Raw genomic sequence first — 22,291 nt, forward strand, 5'->3', positions numbered from 1 at the left:
GAGTTTTTAATAAAGGCTTGGCACATTAAAGTTAATGAACAGGAAACTTGTAAGATAAAACAAATATCTCAGTTTTAAGACATAATTATCAAAACTATATCATATAACCTATCTTTGGAACCATAATGCTTGTTTCTTTATTGTGTTTCATTGAAACTGTCTTATTACATTTCAAATAAGCCATTATGTTATCTGTATACTAAACATGACAGAAAGCATATTCTTTGCCCACTTAAACGAGAGTTCAATGAAACTATGCAGAAGTCACTAGATGAACTGTGCTGCCAAAGGCAGACATTTCAGAGCAAACTAGAAGTAGCTAAGATATTTTCGATTCCTGCCTATCTACAGATACCCAGATTTTTTAAAACGAAAAGCATAACATAGACATAGAACTTTTAGGTTGCCTCCCTGTCTTCGTTAAATGCATCAGGCTGTGGTGATAAAGGAATACAACAGAGCTTTTAGAGGAACGAAGTAGATCTGGGTGTGTTGTTTTGGGCGGCTGTCTAAGACACACTGTTTAGAGGAAAGCACAAGTTGCAGAACAGTCATTTTAGCATGATTCCATTTATTTTTACACACAAACACATAAACACATACACACACATTGCCATGAGCTTACAAAAATAACTTAAGAACATATATGCAATTCCCTTTCTGTTCTCTACATTTTTGTATTGCTTGTTTTTAATGAGAATGACCTGTAAAGCCAAAAAAAGTATAAAATTATCTAAATAAGAAATTCCTCTCTGCAGATGCATCCTCAGGTTGGGGCGATATGAAACAACAGGAAAAGGCCCCAATCTGAGCTCTGCACCTTAGGGGAGCTGCCCACCACTTATAAAAGCATACCTTTGGGAACAAAGCAATTAGTAATACAGTATTTCCTACTCTTTCATGCTTCATACAGTCATCTGTGGCAGTCATGTCAATGACCATGACCTGCAAATGAGGGGAAAGGGAGTGGAGTGGAGTGGAGGAATAGAGGTTGGTAGAGAGGGGCTTGGAAATCATCCAAATGCCAACAGTCTAACCGATATATTTCTCTCGAAACACTTTTTCAGTAAGAAACTCCCTTTTAGCTTTGGAAGACTTACAGGGACATCCGGTGCTGATACTCTAATGTTCCCTCACTTCTAGCACACTGGGGGTCAACACGTGCCTGGGGGCCATGTGCTAGAATGACAGTGGTCACGACTCTCACGGCAGACTAAATGTCAAAAGAGATCACCCAAGGCCACATATCTCAGGCCTTGCTGCACAACAGAATCACTTAGAAACACCCAGATTCCCAGGCCCTCTCACCACAAATGGACTGCTTCGATGTCATCGGGGGTGGGGCTCAGGCATCCAAGTTTTTTCAAAGCTCCCTGGCTGATTCTAAATGGACAGCCAGGTTGTTAACCACTGGCCCAGAGTGCGGGTAGAGGCCATGTGACATAGGGTCCTGTTCCGGAGGCAGCACAGCTAGGTCTTGGCCTTGACATGAGGCCCAATTTCTTCATTTGTAAAATGCGTGTAATTTTGGTTCTCATCTCATGACACTGCTCTGACTCTTAAGTAGAATGGCACAGATTCTCTGGCACCCAGGAGACCCTCACTGACTGGAAGCTGATATTACAAAGGGTAGATGTGGAAGGGCCCTGGGAATCCAACCCTGTCCTATTAAAGACAAGAACCCTGAGGCCCAGGGAAAGGGCAGGGCTTGCCCAGAGTTGTTCAGCTGGAAGGCAAAGGCAGGGCCCCTCCATGACCACTCAGCTGCCTCCTGACCCACTGCCTTAATCCACCACAGTAGCAGAACGTTGACCACCTTATCCCCACAGAAGAGGCTCCACCACTCTGAGTGAGGGGAGACTTGCCTTCTTCTTTGCCTTTTCTTTTGAAATGACCAAGGCACAAATTTGCCTGGCCATTCATTCAATCAATTACGGGGTGGCCTACAAACAAGTCATCAGGTCCCAAACTGAAATTTGGTCTTTTCCACATTCTTCCAAAGAGTTCAAATAAATACGAGATAATGAAAATAGAAATGTCTGAAATGGATCAATAAGGAAAGATTGAGTGTGGGTGTTATGTAGGATATCCTGCAGGGAGTCCAAGCTGGCAGTGGTGGGGCCCAATGTGCTATTCGTGATGTCTTGGACTGCAAGACAGGTTTAACGACAGTGAAGTCTTTGTAGAATCAGGCAGAGGATTGGGGGATCTGAAGGGAGGAAAGGCAGGGGTTGTGAGCTGCAAAATCTTGGAATCTCTTGCTCCTAGACCTTTCATTTAATTGCTGGTCTGCTATTAACCTGTTGGGACTAAGGTGGCAGAAAGTGGGGAAAGCAAGGTATGACCCCTGGGTGCTAAAGGTAATATTAGGAACCACTGGCAAAGGATAGGGGTCTCCAGCTCTCCAAAATGAGAGAGCATGTGCACGTAACTTTGCAGGCACCCATCAAGTGCATCCAAGCCCATGTTCCACAATCAATTCCAATTCCGGAACCCAACCAGCTCCTCAAAGATGAAGTAGATGCCAGGATGCCACAATAGGGTGTCGATGGCAGTCCTACTGCTGGTGGATCCAATTTGCTGGAGCGAGTGCCATGCTTGCTGTGCCAACCCTGCAACTGGACAGCCACTGGTGCTCGCCTCATTGAATGCTTTGTGAGCATGCCTAATCAGGGGACAGGCTGGCCTTGCTGTCCCTGGGGGTACAGGGGATGCTGGCTGAGCTACAGTGTCAGCAGAGGGGGAGATGGGAGCCTCTTTTGAGCTTTCCTTTTTCAATGGACTTAGGAGACTCTACTTTGTTAGAAATGCAGCTCTGCATTTTGGATTTTATGGTGAGAGCTTTCAACAGTTAGCCTACGGCACCTTGGCTGACTGGTCAGAACCACAGCCAAGCCCAAATAAGACCAGGGAAAGCAGCCATGTTGACATGGAACTGCCCAGCCTCACTCTAAATGCATCTGCTGCTGTCACCAGGCACTGGTGAGGTGCGGACATCTATTATCCAGTTAATTTTGCCCCTACATATAGGCTCGCCTGAGTGTCTCCCCTTGTGCAGTCCCATGATTTCTTACTCATCTCAATTGCTAGAAGCCAGCTGAGCTTTCCTCCATGCCCAGTGCACACTGGCACCTTTGCCGAGTCACCTGGGCCAGTGGGTGCTAGGTAGAGGTCAGCCTACCTGGGATGGGTGTTGACTGACTCCATAGCCAAACCTTTTAGATCAAATGCAGCAGATAGCTTCCCACTCCGAATGACTTCCCCTCTCAACTTAGCATTGGGGGGGGCAACAAGTCCCCAAACAAGGTTCTAGACCCTTCTGAATGAAATTTACAGCTTCACACATGTGCTGTTTTCCAGTCTCTGTGGACTCCAATAGTAAGCTATTGGTCCCAGCTACCAGCCAGCCTCTACCTCCTTCAGGCCATGATCCTGCCCACTCACTGTGAGATTTTTTTTTCACAATAAGTGAATCAGTAGCCACTGGCAGGATTTCTAGAGAGCACATCTCAATCTCTTTTTATACAAAACAGAATGGGATGTGACTCGCTTATGGTCACATATCTAGTTAGGGTATAATGATAACACTAGACCTCAGGTGTCCTAATTCCCAGCCTGAGCCCTTACAACTCCTGCCTTTGGTGTGTGGAGGGGGAGCAGGGTGGGGGAGGGCTGGTGTCCTGGCATCTTTTAGAAAGGAATGACTATTTCCATTCATGAATGCCTAAAGACTCCCATTTCATAATCGGCAGACAAAGCCACCAATGTGATCCCCACGACCTCATAAGCATTCATTAAAATGCATTTGAAATCATGTGATGGCTTCCCCATCCCCTAAATAATGAGAAAACAAAGGCAACCCTTCTGATAGAGACCAAGTTCAGCTCTGAAGTCAATATTACTTCTGGTTCTCTCTGAACAATGACATATGACAATTTCCCCCTTTTCTACATTTTCAGTCCAGAATGGTAAAAAGGACAAAGATTTCTTGGAAAAGGTCTAGATTATGAGAGTACAGTCTAGGCTCATAAAATGGACATAAAGAGAATAAAGCATATATATAGTACACTTCCTAAAGAAGTGTGGCAGGTTGTTATAAACACTTAATTTTGGACACTTTAGCTAGAGGTTTAACGTGAACATTGATGAAACGCCAGCAAAAATATGTACAGTTCCTACGAGGTACCTATGAGTTCTCCTTGAGTTTCCAAGAAACTGATGTTTGCCAACTAGATTGGATTTCAAGCCCTCCGAGACAAGGGTAGTCCTCAGTAGACTTGCTCAGAAGAAAGAAATGAAGGCACTATGGGGGACACAGTGGAGGTGGCCCCAGAAGAGATAAGACAATGATGCATCAGGATTGGGTTTGCAGGAAGAGAAAGAGGATGGGGGTGGAGAAAGAAAGAATATGCTTGAATATATACAAAGGATCAGATGAGTATACATGTGTATAATATAAATGCCTATATTTGGGTATATGTATCATTTGCATGTTTGTTTTTCAGAAGAATGTCCCCACAAACTGAAACTGACCTTTCCGTAGAACAAACAGGATTTTCAGCATTTCTAGAATTGCAAGACATGAAGCTCTGGAGAGTCCCAGGGTAGCTGGGAATGGCAGAGAATCCTGAATGCTGATTGGTTTCAAGAAGAGTCAGTTTGTCTTGGAACAAATCTCTGCTAACAGGTGGTTTGGAGCAAGAACCTTGACCCATGAGTAGGGGATTTCTTGGTGCCTCTCTCTGGCTTGCCCTGAGCCAGCACGCTGCATGCTCAGCACCCCACGCAGGCAGAAGCCAGGTGGGGTGGAGGAAGGAGCTCTGGAATAGATATTGGAAGACTTGCACTTAAGTCCTAGCTCCTCCATTTGCTTTGTGACTGTAAGCAAGTCACTCCCCCTTTCCAAAGCCACAATTGATTCTTCCGTAAAGTGGGTGTTTGGGCCCTCTGTGTGGGCCTCAGCTTGCTCTTTGACAATTAAGGACACATCTGCTACGATGGGGTATCATGTGGGGGTGGCAGGAGGCGAGTGGCCTAGTTATGACGGCACTGATCTGACAGCCAGCGGTGGCTTTAAAATCTCACCTCCTGCTGCTCTCTACCACTCACTATTCTCAGTTCTCTCACACTGTATGTAGCATTCAGCCACCCCAACATGAGGACTTGTGGCTTCAACAAGCTTCAAGCAGAGCTATCTGAGTGGTAGTACCAATAAATGCAGAAACAAACTGACCTGGGTGAGGGATTTTTTAGAACTGTCTCCTTCCATTGTGTAATGTGGATGCACCAGTTGGAAGAACTGGCAACTCTAAGAATGGCCCTAAACCTATAGATGCATATGGATTTAATGACCTCTTAACGTCTACTGCGCCATCCCCTGAGAAGACGAAGTATTCTATCATTGAATAAGCCTTCCTTGAGCCCTAACCTACCACTCTTGAGCTGTCAGAATGCCAGGCCCTTAGAGGCTGGTCTCTCTCACTCGTGTTAGGGCTGGTGAGGCCACAAGCCAGGAAGAGATGTGCCCGTGGGCCAGACTCTGACACCCAGGTTGACCTCTTTTCACAGTAAGAAACCCTGAGATAGTCTCCTACAAACACATTCCAATGTAGCATCATTAGTAGGATAAAGATGATATCTTGAGGGAGAAGAGAAAGATGGAGTTCTTTTCAAATGGCTGAGTGGATTTGGCAAAGCTAGCCTACAGATGAAACAGGTGCTGCCTTGGGGCTGGAATAGAAGCTGAAGGTCAAAGCCAAGTACACTCTACCAGTTCAGAGGACCTTGTCTGTGCAGGACTCAGGTGAATAAGTGTCATCTGTGTTTCACCTGAATTAAGCTAATGAGCCCAAAATCACTCAGGGAAGGAGAAAAGTGGAGGCAGAGTTGAGGTTTGACGCCACAGATCTGAGATTGGTGGCGGCCAAGGCCACTGGGCAGACCTGAATTTCTATATGTGAAGAGGGCAGAAGGGGTAGTTTCAGCTGTGTGGGAATCACACACTACGTGGAGTAGCCATGGCTTTCCATCCAGAAAATCTTTAAGACTTACGCTCGTGACTAATGAACATGGCGGCAATATCTTGCCTTACAGCAAGGCCCCAGTGGGTTGCAATGGCAGGGTCAGGACCAAAATGACACTCTTTCCCATCGCCAGGACATCTATTTGAGTAGTTTAAATGGGGTGAAGAGAAAAAGAGTTGCTCATTGCTCAGCAACTATTCCCCCTGTACCCAGGTGCGCATTTCTGTTTTATGGGGATTGAAGTTTATACAATTTGGGGGGAATCTTCTTTATGCAAGATAATGTAAGATACGAAGGACAAAATTAGGTACCAGGCCTTGGAAGGCGTGAAGGATGATTCATGAAGGTTAGGCACAAGTGACTTTGCATCTGTTTGTGCCCCAAACATGAGGCTAAATAAAATGGCAAAAGGCTTTAGACCTTGAAAGGAATTTGTTTGCATGGGAATCCTGACAACTGTGTACGTGGAAGAAGAATCCAGAAACACCTGGTTAGTCCAGTGCATATTCTGGAGGCCATGCTTCTAGATTAAGCACATTTTAGCCACACAGCACCAACTCCTGGCTCTAAAAACTTCTAACTGTTTGCAGATGCACCCACCCTAGTTAGTAGATTTTGGAGCCAGGCTGTTTGAGCTCTGCTGCCACAGACATAGAGGCTGGGAGGGGACATGGCATAAGGAACATCAGGTCAGTCCAGAGATCCACCCCATGGTCTGGGTCCTCTTTTTTTCCCACTTTCAACGAGGCATGATTGACAAAAATTGTATATATTTAGGTTGTACAATGTGATTGTTCAAAACGTGTAGAACGTGATGATTTAATATATGCGTACATTGTGAAATGATTTAAGTCCCTTTTTCTAATTCAAGTAAAATTTACAGAGCATGAAATTAACGTTTGGAAGAGTACAATTCAGTAGCATTCAGCAGGTTCACAATGCTGTGCAACCAAAATTAGGAGAGTGAGGCCCACTTCATAAATTTGTTATAAAGATCACATGAGCTTAGAGATGTAAAGTGAGCACCGTGCCTGGCATGACATACATACCAAATAAATATTCTCTCTCTCTTCACTCTTGAAAATGCAAACACATTCTTCGTGGTCCTAAAATAGCCTTTAACGTAGTTTACTCAGCAGCATTTGCCATTCAAGGCAGATCTGCCTCTATTCATTGGCTGCACTCCTGAACAGCTGTGTGCAAGGCTAACTTTTGTAACCCAAATCCTAATAAAATGCAACAAGAATTTGCCATTGAAAGGAAATCCTCAGTAAATTCTTTTATGAAGTGAAAGATCTGTCATCTAAACTTATCTTTTTTTTTTTAAAGTGTGTACTTGGAGACATTGGCGTTTCTTATAATTAATCCTAATTTAATTTTGGCCAGAAACACATGCTGATATTCCACAGCCCCAAAGCACATAGCAACAGGAGTAGGTTACACACTGAAAATAACGACAATCTAAAAAATCCTCATTTCTTTCGCTATACGTAGAAAGTGTCTGTGATTGCATCATGGAACGCATCACATAACCTGACAAATTTCCCCTGCTTCGTGCGTGCGTGCGTGCATGTGCGTATGTGTGTGTGTGTTGACAGTGGTCGTGATGTGGTGGTGGTGGTGGCGGCGGTCTACATGATGTTGAAAGTAATGGTGGCAGTGATAGTGGTAGTAATGGTGCTCGAGGTTGAGAGGAGGGTGGTAGTGGTGAAGGCAGTGATGGTGGTGGTAGAGGTGTTGATGGTGGTAGTGGTGGTGGTTGTCATGGTGATGGTTGCGGAGATGGCGCTGATGATCAGGGGGTGTTTCTACAAGATATTTCCTTCTTTCTACACCTCTCTGTAAGAAGCTCCAGTGACTGGGGCAGATGAATAAGACTTACCCTGAATGTGTTATTAACATAAATCTCAAAACTGTCTCCTTGCAGTCACTCATAATTATCTTTTTCTCACCTGGAAATTGAAGCTGAATTACTGGTGAAAACAGGGGAGATTTTTGTTTGTTAAAATGCTTCCAATAAAGTAATTTTATGTCAGATTTAACTACAGGAAAGGGCAAGGCATTTCTAAGTTCCTTAGATGTCATGTGGCTTTAAAAAATAGAATGGATAGCAGTTAGTTACTGTATACTTAGCTCTTTGAAGCCATATATTCAGAAAGCAGATGTTGGGTGTTGGTGTTTGGCGGCTGGCTTCCTGGAGGCATTTTATATCGACCAGGTTCATTGTTCTAAACACCAAAGGCTTGACTCGAAGAAGGAAAAGAGGCAAGAAAATGTTCAGATTTTCTGACGGTGTCACACAAGCAGCCCGAACACTAGACAATTTCAGTGCCTAGAAGCTTATTCTAGAAACAGAGGCAACTAGAGACAGTGGCAATGGGTTTTTCGTCCTCTAGGGAAATGAAGCTTCTAACCATACAAAGGAGGGCTATCTAGTAAGCCCAGCACAGAAATCTCCCCAGAATGAGCATACACCAAGGAGGGAAGTAGTGAACCAGACTTAGAAGGAGCTAGAATTCCAGTGGGACAAACAGTAAGTGAACAAGAACAAGAACAGAGTATGAGCAATATTCTTCAGAGGACTGAAAAAATAGTGACGTGACAGTGGCCAGGTGGCTCTTCAGAACAGGAGACATTTAGGCAGACATCTAAATACAGGCCAGGAGACAGACTGGGAACAGAACGCTCTGGGCAACAGGGCAGAAGTGAGAAGGCCCAAGGGGAAAGCTCTTGGCGTGTTCCAGGGAAGGGCAGGTGGCCAATGGGCTTGATGAACAGCGAGCCTGGGAAGCAGCCGTGAGCTCGCCCAGGGCTTTGCCGGCCTTAGGGAGGGGGGTGAATTGTAGGTTATTGGCAGTGGGAAGCCACTGGGTGGAGGTTGTTAAGCAAAGGAATGATCGGCTTGACCCATCTGTGAAAGGTCTCTCTGGATGCCGATGGGAGAGGGAGAAATGGATGTTGCAGAAAGGACGAAGACCAGTTACCAAGGCAAGGACACTGGAGAAGGGATGGGATCCAGAGCAAGGGTCAGGCCAGCTTTGGCAGAGGAAAGGAGCAGAACCCTTGGGGAGGCATGAAGATCCATGATTTCTCCTCAAACGGCACAGAGGGCAGTGCCCATTTACTAGGGGAAACTACAGCCTTGGAAAAAATGAAGCAAAGCCCAGTGTCCTAGATCAAGGGATGGCAAATGTTTTTGGTAAAGGCCCCAGTAGTAAATATTTTATGCTTTGCAAGCCACGTGGCCTCTGTTGCACTCCGCAGTATGCAATATGTTAACAACTGAGTGTGGCTGTATGTTAATAAAACTTTATTTACCAAAACAGGCTGTGGGCCATATTTAGCTCCTGGGGTAGAATTTGCCAATCACTGACATAGAGCACAGGCTGAGCATCTTCCCCAAGGGAAATAATTATTTCCGAATTGTCCTCCTCACACTGCAGGAGGCCGCGTAGGCCTACTATTCACAAGAGAATGGTAGGTAACATTTTTGGAACAGAAAAGTTTCAAGATTTTGACCATGGTCCAAGTTAGGTGACCACTTCTGAACTGGGCAAGGTCCACAGCACTCCCAAATGCCACATTTCACCTTCACTAAAGACAGTTATCGTTGAGCATCTGCTGGTGGAGTGCTCCGCAGGCTCCAGTGAAAGGAGAGAACACTGCCTCCTCCACAATGCCCATTTGCCTTGCTCATACAGCCTTTCTATACTCTTGAACAATTCCCATGTTGTACGGCCTCACCTTCTACCCCTTTTATTCCCAGCCGACTGCTCTGGTCAATGTCAAGGCCACCATGCTAGGCCTGTATATTTCTGTCTCCACATAGCAGCTCTCTGAAGACCAGGGCTGTTTCCTCCTCATCTCTATACCCCTAGAGAAGCCAGCCTCGTGACAGGGCTCAGCTGGCATCTACAGATTTGAATTAACCATTGGAGCAAAAGGTTTCCTGCAAATTATCTTGTTCCTTTCCCGTATCTAGCACAAGGCCAAGAGACAACCTCTTTTCAGAAGCTATAATGAATTTACTAACTGGCCCAATGACCTTGTGCACGCCCCTTCTCCTTTGTGTGTTCTTGGCCTCTTAGGTTCAACAAAGGAGGTGGCTTGGGATGATTTCTGGCCAAGAGGAACAGCAGCCATTGCTTACTGAGTATTTACTTTGTGCCAGGTACCGAGCCACGAGTTAGGGGGCATATGAGCAAGAGATCTCACAGTCACAGAGCTGACAGACTTGGGAAGCAACTGAATGAAAAAGCTCTGGGTGAGAAGTCAGGAGAGTGACTGAACTGAACAGCACTGGAGGGAGGCAGACAGAGGCAAGTTTGTGTGGAGGGGCAGGGGAGAGGGAGGTAGTAGTAGCAGCAGCTATGCCTGGGCCTTGGGTCTGGGCCTCCAGTAGTTAAGTCCAGCTGCCTGTGGCTCCCGCCTGCCTTTCTTACTTTGGTCCTTTGGGATTAAAGATCTGGTGAGAGGGGAGGTAGGAAATGAGGAGGAGAATGGAGAGGCAGGAAGGAAGGGGAGGAGAAGGAAAGGCAAAAGGGAAGGAGGGAGGGTTTGGGCAAATTACTCTATATCGACCACAGAAGTCAAAATCTGTAGCCCAAAACTTAGAAACACATGCTTCCCCTCACCCCAAGTTCATTGAACTCAGCACCCCAGGGGCAGCATATGACCCAAATACATGTCTGCAAGCAAGTAACATTGAGCTCTCCAGCTGGGGATTTTCAGTAAAAGCAAGAGGCCTCGGTTGCCGCAGGCCAACCTAGAGTTTAGGGAGTCCCAGGCCCCCATCCCCAGGGCCAGCCCCCTGGTTTGCACATACCCTATAGGGGATGGTAATCGAGCCTTAGTTCAGCTGGGCTCTCCTGCAGCTCCAACCTGGGGTCTGCTCTCTTCCCCAAGGAGCTCAAGCTCCAAACACCTGTCACCTTGGGCCTAATGTCAAGAAAGCTGGGAGCAGGAGCCAGGCAGAAATGCAGACGAGGCCAGCGTGGGCTCCTAGAAGTCCAGAAATAAGCAGTACCAAGCTCCCAGATGCCAGCAGAAGCCAGCTGCCAAATAGAACTCCCCCTACCAGCATCCTCTCCTTCAAACAGACTGCAATTTTCAGGTCACCGGTTTGCTGAACTGGGCTATCCAGACAGAACCCAGATGCAGAGCCCAGCGGTATGGTGCAGCCCTCAGCCCTGGCGGAAGAGATCCGTCTGAAGGCCCGCCCCGGTTGGGTGTTTGGAGCAGGAAAGGACCCTTGCTGCAGGAAGAGGAGGAGGGAGCAAAGGGAGCGAACAGCTGCGTGCTCCATGGGGAGGATCCCCAAAATAGAAAGGCGCATACGCACTGCAGGCCTTGACCCAGAATGCTCAGAGCTACACCATAAATCCAGCTCTCCTCAGTGCAGTGGGGTTGTTGATGAGACTGAGATATCCTCAGGGGTCCTGCGTGTTTCTACCTGAACTCCAAGGACACACGTTTCCCATAGCCCTTCTGAGCCAGTGCCAATCTCTCATGATTAAAAAAAAAAGTGCTAACAGAAGTTAAATCCTGTGTGGTTTATACCACGTTCATATCCACATCTTGTTCATCGTCATCCAGAAACCCTGACGTGGGCAGAGGGCAGATTATTAACCCCATTTTACTGATGCGGAGACTGAAACCCAAAACTCATGCAAGATCTCGGTGTCAGGGACAGCTGCCTCCGCGATGATTTGATTCCTGGACCACCTTGTTCCTGGAAGTGGGGCCACACACATAGCTCCCGCCTCCTGAGCCAGAGCTGAACCTGCAACATGCCCATAGCCTGAATGGAGCAGGAGACACTGGGCTTCTTCTCCGGGCTTCCATGGCTATTTAGACAATTCAGCTCAGGTCCCAGCTGGCTGTTCTGATCTTCCTGTGGGGTTTTTAATTAGCCTGGCTCACTGTTCACAGGCTGGATAGTGGACGATTCTGGCCAGAAGGTTCCAGGGAGCCACCAGGATGAAGTAAAGATGCTTCCACACTTTCTCTATTTGTGGGCTATCTCTGCCACTGGAATAAAATCTCCAGGCAACCTGGGACTCTTGTTTTGTCCCTAAGAGTCACACTGGCCTGCAGAAGGCCTAACTATCTGAGCTCCTAAGCTAGGAATGGGAAGCAGCAGGGAGGGAAGCACTTTGGAGTCAGGGTGCCTGCCTTCGCAGTCTGAATTTCCTGCCTACTGACTCTGTAACACTGGGAAAGTCTCTATACTCTTGGACCTTCAGTTTTCTCACTGGTGAAGTGGAAATGTGAATCCCCACACCACAGGAGCAAATGAGCTAATTAATGCATACAAAGCAGCTGACATGAGTGAGCCATCAACCACCATCTCCTCCCAGTTCCAGCATAAGACAAGGAGAACTACGGAACAAGACAGAATTCTTACCAGTAGAGGTCTGGAAATCGTTTGCTCCTTGACTGTGAACTGCTGCTGTAGCCCAAGGTCCAGCCCAGGGCTGGACACATAGGAGGGACCCTGGAAATGTGGTCTCGAGAGGAAAGGTATTTGTTGAAGGTCTCATGAAGCGCTAGTTACAGCCCTGGGATCAAACTCAAGGTCTCCTTACTGAGAGTCCCGTGCTCTGTTTACAAAGAAAAGCATGTACCTCCAAGGATGAGAGATACAAACCCTAATCCTGATCACACAGCCAGCAGGAGGTGAACAGATCTATTTCAAAGGTTGCCAGTCTGAAGAAGAGGCCATCTAGAACGAGGCCAGGATTTTTGTAGCGATCAAAGTCTCCACGTTCCCTGTTACGCTCAGGTCTCCCCAGGCTTCCTTAGCCCCACTTGCATTTAGAGGTGAGAAGAAGGGATGAGGAGCTGGTTTCGGTCATACTGTGAGTAGAAAGCAGGCTGCACTAGGGACCACCCAAATGAGGACCCTTGACATAGTTCCCCACCTTCTCGATGGGCACCTTTCTGTAAGTCACTGGATTTCTCAGACCTTAGTGTCCTCATCCATCAAGAGGGACAATGGTTGAGAATCTCAGAAAGAATGTTGGGCATGCCAACTCACTGTAACCTATAGAATGAGCCATTTATTGTCATTAAATGATGAGATACAGAAAATGAGCAATGAGCACAGTATTTCCTTCCTCCTCCAACTGTCTGTCTAATGCCCTCAGCACCCCCATTTTATCTGGCACTGCCTTGTGAACAGAATAGGTGGCTGCTCAGAGCTGGGGAATCTTTGCAACTTGTGGTGGGCTGTTGACTGAGACAGAGACAACATGTGACGTACACATTGAGTTCCAATTCCACGTAGGCTCTGGAGCACTCCCATCTGGAGTGCTGATGCTATAGAGAGTCTCACACTAGTAATCAACATACCCACTAATCTGGAGAAGAAATAGAGATCTTAACTTCAAAGAGAAGGACCAAACATTCTGCCTTCTGCCTCCTGTTAAAACTCCATAGACTAACTGCACAGGCTGGATGCCTTATTAACCTTGGGCAGATGCCCAAATGTTCAAAAGGTAAAATTTTGCTGTTCTCCCAATCACAAGAGTCATTAAGCAATCATGCTCCTGAATGAATGAACAAATGCTGAAAAGATACTTGCATTACCGAGATTTCTTGTGACTACTCCTGCCTGATCTGTGCTCAGCGCTTTGTGATTTTCAACATGTTTTAGATCTAAGAGGTAGCAGAATACAGTGGTGACGAGAGGAGGCTCTGAGCTCTGCCACTTCTTAGCTCAGTGAGTTTGGCCAAATTGCTTAACCTCTCTGAGCCTTAGTTTCCTGGAGCTACCCTCTTCATCTCAAGATTATGCCAAGGATTATAGGAGATAATGCCCCCAACATGTTTAGCAAGTGCCCGACACCCAGTCAATGCTCAATTAAAGGTGGCTATCTTTATTCCTGGTTCATTTGACCTTTGTCCTCAGGGAGGGCAAAGGATGGACATAGGTAGTTAGGAGCAGAAACAAGACTAGAATCCAGGTGTCTTGAACCCTGGTCTGAGGCCAAGACCAACTGTCACATAAGATGGACATTTTCCTGTATGAGGGCTATAAATTATTCACATGGAAATCCCAGGGATATTTACGAGAGCTCTCCTTTGAGACTGACAGAATTTTATTAAGAGACCTTGAGTTAAAATGTTTGTTGTTGTTGTTGTTGTTGTTGTTGTTGTTGTTGTTAGTTTGTTTTTTTGAGAAGGGACAAGAGAACCAGGTAAGTTGAATGTCTGAATCAGATCTCCATGTTGAGGATGTTTTCAGGATGGAGGAGTGTGGTATGCAAGGGATGTGCTTCTAGATGCACACGGTTTCCTGGGACTGGGGTGCAGGTTGTAATCCCTGGATTTTAGGAGGCGTCGGAGGGAAAGCAAGCAACAGAAACAGCTGAAATCTGGTTCAGGCCACACCCTGGAACTGTAAGCCTAGCTTCTGTAAAGGGACCTCCTGCTGCTGCTAACATTCTGGACCCTGCAATAACTTGTTTGGACAGCAGGCTTCATTGTGAACCGAAAGGCCATTTTATTTTCATCTGCTCATCTCTGTCCCTCAGTTGGCAAACACCTGGGCTGCCGAGATCCTCAGTGTGGGCAGCAGAGCTCTGTGTGAGCACCAGCATCTTCCTGAGGCTGCAGGGATCGACTAGCCACGAATGTTCAGCTATGCTCAAACCACGAGTCGCCCTGGCTACCAGCTGATGATAGCAGCAGTGTCTGGCCTGCCCAGGCTCCACATATTCCTATTATGCCCGGCCAAAAGAGTAGGCACCCTCACTGTCATCCCCGTCAGAGACCACATGTATCTTCCAAGACAAATTTGGTTCGTACTGTGAAGAACTTGCTTTTGGAACGTGAAACATATTTTTGGATCCCCCTCAACTGGGGCAAATCCCGGGTCTTTTAGGATAGCTTAGAGTTTCAGAAACAGGTCACTCAGAGCCAAGGGCAAAGAACAAGGTGTGCCACGGAAGTGGGAGAAGAGTCGATTTTGATCAAGTCCAAGGTGTGACTTTAGAGTCCAAGACTCTAAAGCAATGCAGGTGAATTTTGGCAAGCCTTAGAAAGGGCTCTAAAGGCCATTTGCAAACAAAAGCCAAGCCTAGAAATAGCGTGAGCAATGGCAACTTCAGAGTGAGGGTGCAGATGGCTACTCTAAGGATCCATCTAAGTAAAACCTTTCTGGCATTGAGGTCTACTCTGATCAAAACCAAAGCAGTTACTTGCTAGTCATATTTTTTTAAAGGGTATTTGTGGGGCACCTGAGAAGATGACGACCCCTGCAAGTACAACCCACCCATTCTTTTTTCCTGGGAAAGAAACAAGCGTGACACAAAGGAGAAACTGAAAGTCACACTGAAACTGGTCATGGGCTCTGGATGCATTACCAAGAGATTTTCCTTCACTGACTCGGTTGCTCACCACGAAAGAGCAAGACATAAAATGGCAGTTAGGATAGAGCTTAGAGACTGCCTTCTAGGCAGTGCCTGACTGAAGAACCGGCAATCTGGAGGACAGGCTGCTGGCCAAGTAATTGCTCCATCTCGGACATCTCATCTGAACGCCACCTCTGTGAGAGCTGCAACTCTAGTAACCAAGTTTTGTAAATGCCTAGATAGACAATTTGATACTACATTCTCAATACATTGTTGGTGGAAGACAATGAGGAAAAAAAAAAGTATAGAAGCAAGACTTCAACAACCCCTCCCCACCCCCGTGCACACAGTGAATCCTAGACTAAATAGAACACTGACTTACTGAAAGTGGTTTGTCCTTGGGATCGGACGAAGCAGGCCCTCTAGTTATGTGAAATGACATTACCTCAGAGCCCTGAGCTCCCAGTTCTCTGAACAGGAAGGAAGCAGACCCACGGCTCTATAAGAGCCATTTCCTCTCTGCTCTATTAATTTCAGAGATTAGGTCTGTGGACTAATACACTGAGATAACAGCCATTGTGTTTGCTGCAACTCCTACCAACCGAACTAATCTTAGTAGCCTGGTGATGTTGCAGGCTGTTATTGTCAAATTAAACTAACCAATGGCTCTCATGGTCCCTTCTGTCATCTTGGCTCCTAGAACTACCACTGGAATCCTTAACCCTGAGTTTCAGGCACGTGGATGATGTCTGAGTTCCATGGGAGGAAAGTAGAAATTGGTCAAATGGGCTTTTAAAAGGACATTAGGGCCAGAGAGCTGAATGGGAATCTCTTTCTGTGCCTTACTCACTGGCTTCCTGTTCTCAGTGGTACCAGGAAGTTAATGCAATACATCTAGTGCCTGTCATTCCCACATTCCCGGTTTCTATTAAGGGAAAAAGTAGGCTTGTCTTCCTTCTCGCCCTTCCTCCCTTTCTAGTTAAAGGGGAGCAGTGTGGAGATCACTGGACTGAGAATCCAGATGGAGCCTTGGACTGTATTTCCTGCTCTTCCAGAAATTCACAAGGGGTAAGGTCACTCACCTCCTAGATCTTTTCTAGGTCAGATTCCAATTCCTTACATTTGGGGTTGGTTCCCTGCCATTAAGTCTGCACACAGAATTTCAATAATACATCTTACGTTCAAGTTTAAGATTAGAAGCATTCAACACCCCCCTCCCCCCAATAGCCCATTGTCTGACCGATTCCTGGAGCTTTCTGGGCTCCTGACGATTTCCCACCATGGCGAAATGGGGAAGCATGCTGTTGATTACAAGCCGATTTTTCCAGTCATCCATTGTTTGACCTGCAATTTTATTCTCGACTCTCCAAGGTGTTTCCCAAACGACCTAGACACAGGGCTTAGGGAGACAAAAAGTACACTGTCTTTCAGATACGAAGATGAGACAGACCATTGACCGCGTGAATCACAAACTTCCACTCTGAGAACAGGTTTGGGCGGAGCCAGCCACATTCGTTTTCTTTTCTCTCTCACCACCCCACCACCCTCGTTGATCCCTTCTCTCCCGCAGAGATGAGGGGCACTTCTGTGAGGAAGGTGGATGGGATGAGATGGCAGGTGGTGGCCACGGGGCTGGGCAAAGTTAACTGGAGACTTTAGGGATGGGTGGAGAAACAGCCTGATATAATTAAAATCACACTAGGTTTAAAGGCAGGGAATATGGGTACTGGGTCTGGCTTTGCTTTTGTATGGTAGGCAGTGAGAGCTGGGGAATGGCTCTTCTGTTCTTGACACAGCTTTCTTATATGAAAACCATGGTGGTTGGATCAGGTGATGGCTTACGAGCAGCCCGTTCAGCTCTACTAGAGTAAGCCTTATGGCCCATAGAAGGTGCAACTCTCACTCCTGTACCCAGCCAAGTGAGCTAACAGTTCATAACCTGACAGTCAGCGGAAGGAAGCAATGGATGTCAGAAGGGGCTCATGAAACTCTAATGAACTGGTTTACAAAAATCTAACCAATCAGTCTGTGATCATGGCCACCCCAATATGTGCCCTCCATGACAGATGAACAGACATGTGCAAACTCAGGTAAAACTGTTTTTTTTTTCCATTTATTTGTTTTTCATGCTATATACATGAAATAAGAGCTTTGCTGAGGCATTCGCATATGAGGGAAACTCTCCTGCCCCTAAATCTCCTTGGCAATACAGAATTCAGACTCTAAAATTTCAACATCCAGACTTCCACCTCTGGAAAAATGGAGTATTTTTCCCATTCTCCCACTGATTACAACTAAAACTTCTAGACATTATATACAAAACAAACATAAGAACACCCTGGGATACCGATCAAGATGGCGGAATAGGTAAACGCTGTGCTGGTCTCCTCCCAGACCACATCAAAATTACAAGTAGACTACAGAGCAACCATCATTGAGCATTGCCTGAAGGCTACCTGAACAGAAGTCCTATAACTAAAGAAATACAGAAGAAGACACCTTGAGACTAGTAGGAGGGGCTGAGATGCAGAATGTGCTGGTCCCGCACCCATGTGTGGAGGTTAAAAAGTGGGAGTGATATCTCTTTTCTGAAAGTCACCCTGGAGGAGCAAGGGGATCCCAGCCCCACACCGGGCTCCCCAGCCCAGAGTTCCAGTGACAGGGAGAGAAGTCTCTATAACTTCTGTCTGTGAAAACCAGTAGACATTGTAGATAAATGAGATTGAGGGTGGCTGGAGTGCCAGGTGTTCCACTCAAAGAGCCCACGTGTGGACTTACTCACTGATGGACTCACTTGCTCTAAGCAACAGCACTGGGGCAGCAGCTCAAAAAGCGCCAGGGACACACAGAGAGGAACTGAATTGTCTGGCTTCAGGGTGAGGGCTGGAGCGGCAGCATTCTCCCAGACAGACGTGCTGGTGGAAGGCATTGTTCCTCTGTTAAGCCCTCCCCTCATCTAGCCCACATGCTCAAGTGGGTACCATATCTGAGTCTCCATCAACCTAGCTAATATCAATCACCTTGACTTGGTAATTCCAAGACCGCGCCCCAGCCAACCTGTGGGTCCGCCCAAGCGACTCTCAGTGACTTTTCCATACAAACAGCCTATCTTGCCTCACGCTGCAGAATTTCCTAAAGTCTCTCAAAGGTTTGCAAATGCCAAACAAGCAGCATCTGTCCACAGCGTGTCCCATACCACTTGCAAAGCAGCCCCAAGCCCGGAAGTACTGGCAGCTGGCATCAGTTCACAGCTTAGCTTCTCCCAGACACCTCCAAGGCCAGCACAAGTGGCAACCATCTGCAGACCACTTTGTAGCTTATGCCAAGTGTCTCTGGGCAGGACATAGGCAGTGACTGATCTTGGTCTGCATCAGAGCCCCTCCTAAGAGGCCCCAGAACGAACACACCCGGTGGCCAGCTTCAGACCACAGCACTACCCAATCACTTCCACAAATGAAACATCCAAAGGGCAGACTGGGTAGGCAGCAGAGCCCTGATAAAGCAAATCCTGCTCCATAGAGTCAGCCCCTGCACAACAGCTCCTCCACAGTAGTCATGGCCAGTCCTCACAGTCAATCAGCCTGAAGGTCAATCCCTCACACTGCAAAAAGCAATCAAGACTCAAGTACAACAGGAGGTCACACACAACCCACAAAAGGGGCACACTTGGAGTACCCAATTCAGGTGACCAGGGAGACTGAGCCTCAGGATTCCACAGCTGATTACTCAACAGAAACTTTGCAGGCCAGAAGAGATTGGCAGGAAATATTCAAAGTGATGAAAAGCAAGGACCTACAACCAAGATTACTCTACCCAGCAAAGCTGTCATTTAGAATCAAAGGACAGATAAAGAGCCTCCTAAGACAAGAAAAAGCTAAAGAAGTTCATCACCACCAAGCCAGTATTATAGGAAATGTTGGAGGGTCTTCTTTAAGAAGAAGAAAAACATTAGAATATGAATAATAAACTGGCAATAACTATATATCTATCAACAATTGCTTTAAATGTAAAAGGATTAAATGTTCCAATCAAAAGACATTGTGGCTGAATGGATAAGAAAACAAGACCCTTACATATGCTGCCTATGAGAAACTCACCTCGGATCTAAAGACACACACAGACTAAAAGTAAATGGATAGAAAAAATATTTCATAAAAATGAAAACAAACAAACAAAAAAGCTGGGGTAGCAAGACTTATACCAGAAAAAATGGACTTTAAAACAAAGGTTATAACAAAAGACACAGAAGGACCCAGTCATCCCACTTCTGGGTATTTTTTCCAAAGAAACCCAAAACACTAACTTGAAAACACATATGCATCCATATGTTAACTGCAGCATTACTTACAATAGCCAAGATGTGAGGGCAACCTGAGTGTCCATCAATGGATGAATGGGTAAAGAAGAGGTGGTACACATATACAGTGGAATATTACTCAGCCGTGAAAAAAAAATGAAATCTTGCCATGTGCAACAACATGGATGGACCTACAGGGTGTTATGCTAAGTGAAATAAGTGAGAAAGAGAAGCATAAATACCATATGATTTCACTTATATGTAGACTCTAAAAAACAAAATAAACAAAGAAAACAGGAACAAACTCATAGATACAGAGAACATTTTGAAGGAGGAGTTTTGGGGGAGAGAGTGGAAAAGAAGGGATTAAGAAGTACAAATTGCCTGTTAGAAAATAGTTATGGGGATGTGAAGTACAGCATAGGGAATATAATCAATAATATTGTAATAACTATGTATAGTGTTAGATGGGTACTAGATTTATCAGGAATCACTTTGTAAGGTATAGTAATATCTAATCGCTATGTTGCACACATGCAACTAATATAATACTGCATGTCAACTGTAATTGAAAAAATAAAAAATTACTTTAAAAAAAAGAAGACCCTGAATGTTGGGGAGAAAAAGGTAGACCAGATAGGAAACTTATGATCTGAGGAACACCCTGGGTTTTCTTTTGCCTCATAGAACGCAGATGTGGATCTGAAGAAGCCTGCAACCCAAAATGCCAATGGGCACAAAAGGGCCCCAACAAAAGCCCGATCTCTTTAGACCAAGGACCAGGGAAAAGATGGCCTACCAAGACAGATAACTTTTATGCAAAAACTATTGTAATTCAGCTAAACACCACAGGAAAAAAAAGTGTGATTCCACCCAGTCCCATCAGCAAAGGCCAAGTGAGGGGCCTTGATCCTACCCGACCTGGCAGTAATGATTTGTCTCTCCCTGTCCCCACTAAGGTAGTGTCAGAGTAAGCCTAGTAGAGACTCAGAGAATGAGTCCACATCCCATCTCTACCAATGTCAGTGTAGATTACATGGGAAAATGAGGCCCTCCTACCCATCCTAGCCAGGGAGGCATCAATAGAAGCCTAGTGGGGAGCTGGAACTATCACCACTGCTCAGCAGTAATGAGGAGCCCAAATCCCCCTGGTGTCAATGAAGGCTAAGTGAAGAACATGGACTGCTATACCAACATGGCAGAAATTAGATGGTGCCCCCCTTCTCTGCTGGAGCATTGTCAGAAGAAGTCAGCTAAAACAGAAGACCTAAATCAGTGCTGAAATACCAGAACTGTCAAACCAGAATCCTATATGCAGTGAAAATAGGCTTCAGGTATGGAAGGGGATTCAAGAAATTCTCAGATGATGGAAAACTAAGAGGATTTGTTAACAACAGACCTCATCTAAGAGAATGACGAAAGGAAGTTCTCTAAACAAAAAGCAAATGATGAAAGAAAGAATTTTGGACATTATAAAAGAGGAAAGAACAATGGAAAGAAAAAGTATGAGTAAATATAATAGATTTTCCTTCTTTCAAGATTTGTAAATTATCTTTGATACTTGAAGCACCAACATGTGATTCTAAATGTATATAAATAAATATGTAACACAATTACATTATAAACAGAGTAGGGTGAAGGATTAGAAAGATAGGAAAGGTGTCTGTACTTCACTGGAAATGGTTAACATGTTAAAACCGGTAGACTGTTATAAATTACATATACATGATATAATACCTAGAGCAACCACTAAAAATGCTACACTAAAAGGTACATGCAAAAATACTATACCTGAATCATCAAATGGAATTCTAAGAAATGTTCATGTAACCCACAGGAAGTCAGGAAAAAGAAAACAGAGAAAAACAGAGAACAAAACAAAATAAAAATAAGTTGGCAGAACCAAGCACTAACATATCGAGAAGTACATTAACTGAAAATCATCTACTATACCAATTAAAACACAGAGATTGGCCAAGTGCATAATAAAACATGACTCAACTATATGCTATCTGCAAGATGCTCAACTCACATATGATAAGGACAGGTTGAAAGTAAAAGTATGGAAACATATATATCATACAAATGTTAATAAAAAAAGTGTAGCAGCAGTAGCTCTAGTAATATCAGATAAAATAAACTTCAGAACAAAGAAAATTACAGAGAGAGATATTACATAATGGTAAAAGGGCCAATATATCAAGAAGACATACTAATCCTAAATGTGCATGCACCAAACAACAGAGCTACATGATATATGAAGCAAAAAATAAAAGTACTGAAAGGAGAAATAGAAAAATTCCATTCCTTTTTTTGGTGGAGACTTCAACATCCTCTCTCAACAATCGAAAGACAGAAAATTAACAAGATATAGAGGAACTCAACACCATCATCTAACAGGATCTGATCGACATTTATTGAACAATCACCAAAAAAATAAACCGGTAAAAATTACATTATTTTCAAGCACCCAAGGAATATATACCAAGATAGACATGGTCTAGACTATAAAACAATTGACATTTTTTTTTAAAATTGAAATGATACATGGTGTTTTCTCTGACCGTAATGGAATCAAATTAGAAAACAATAACAAAAAGGCAAGAAGAAAATCT

At 45.2% G+C, this 22,291-nt stretch overlaps 1 protein-coding gene across 4 annotated transcripts in view; it reads right to left on the bottom strand.

Moving 5' to 3' along the window:
• MAMLD1 (mastermind like domain containing 1) overlaps positions 1-16,908 on the bottom strand; it is a 55,355-nt gene extending 38,447 nt beyond the window's left edge. For 3 of the 4 annotated variants that reach the window (XM_039867588.1, XM_039867587.1, XM_039867586.1), the window contains exons 1-2: positions 16,619-16,908; positions 16,041-16,048 (exon numbers count right to left, since the gene is read on the bottom strand). In XM_039867588.1, the coding sequence (XP_039723522.1) occupies positions 16,041-16,048; positions 16,619-16,715 (105 nt within the window). In that variant the 5' untranslated portion in view covers positions 16,716-16,908. The remainder of the gene's footprint in view (positions 1-16,040; positions 16,049-16,618) is intronic. The other variant, XM_039867589.1, reaches the window with a different exon arrangement.
• Positions 16,909-22,291: the final 5,383 nt, after the last annotated feature.

This window comes from Pteropus medius, unplaced genomic scaffold, assembly GCF_902729225.1.
Source record: "Pteropus medius unplaced genomic scaffold, Ma_sr-lr_union100, whole genome shotgun sequence".
Classification (NCBI taxonomy): domain Eukaryota; kingdom Metazoa; phylum Chordata; class Mammalia; order Chiroptera; family Pteropodidae; genus Pteropus; species Pteropus medius.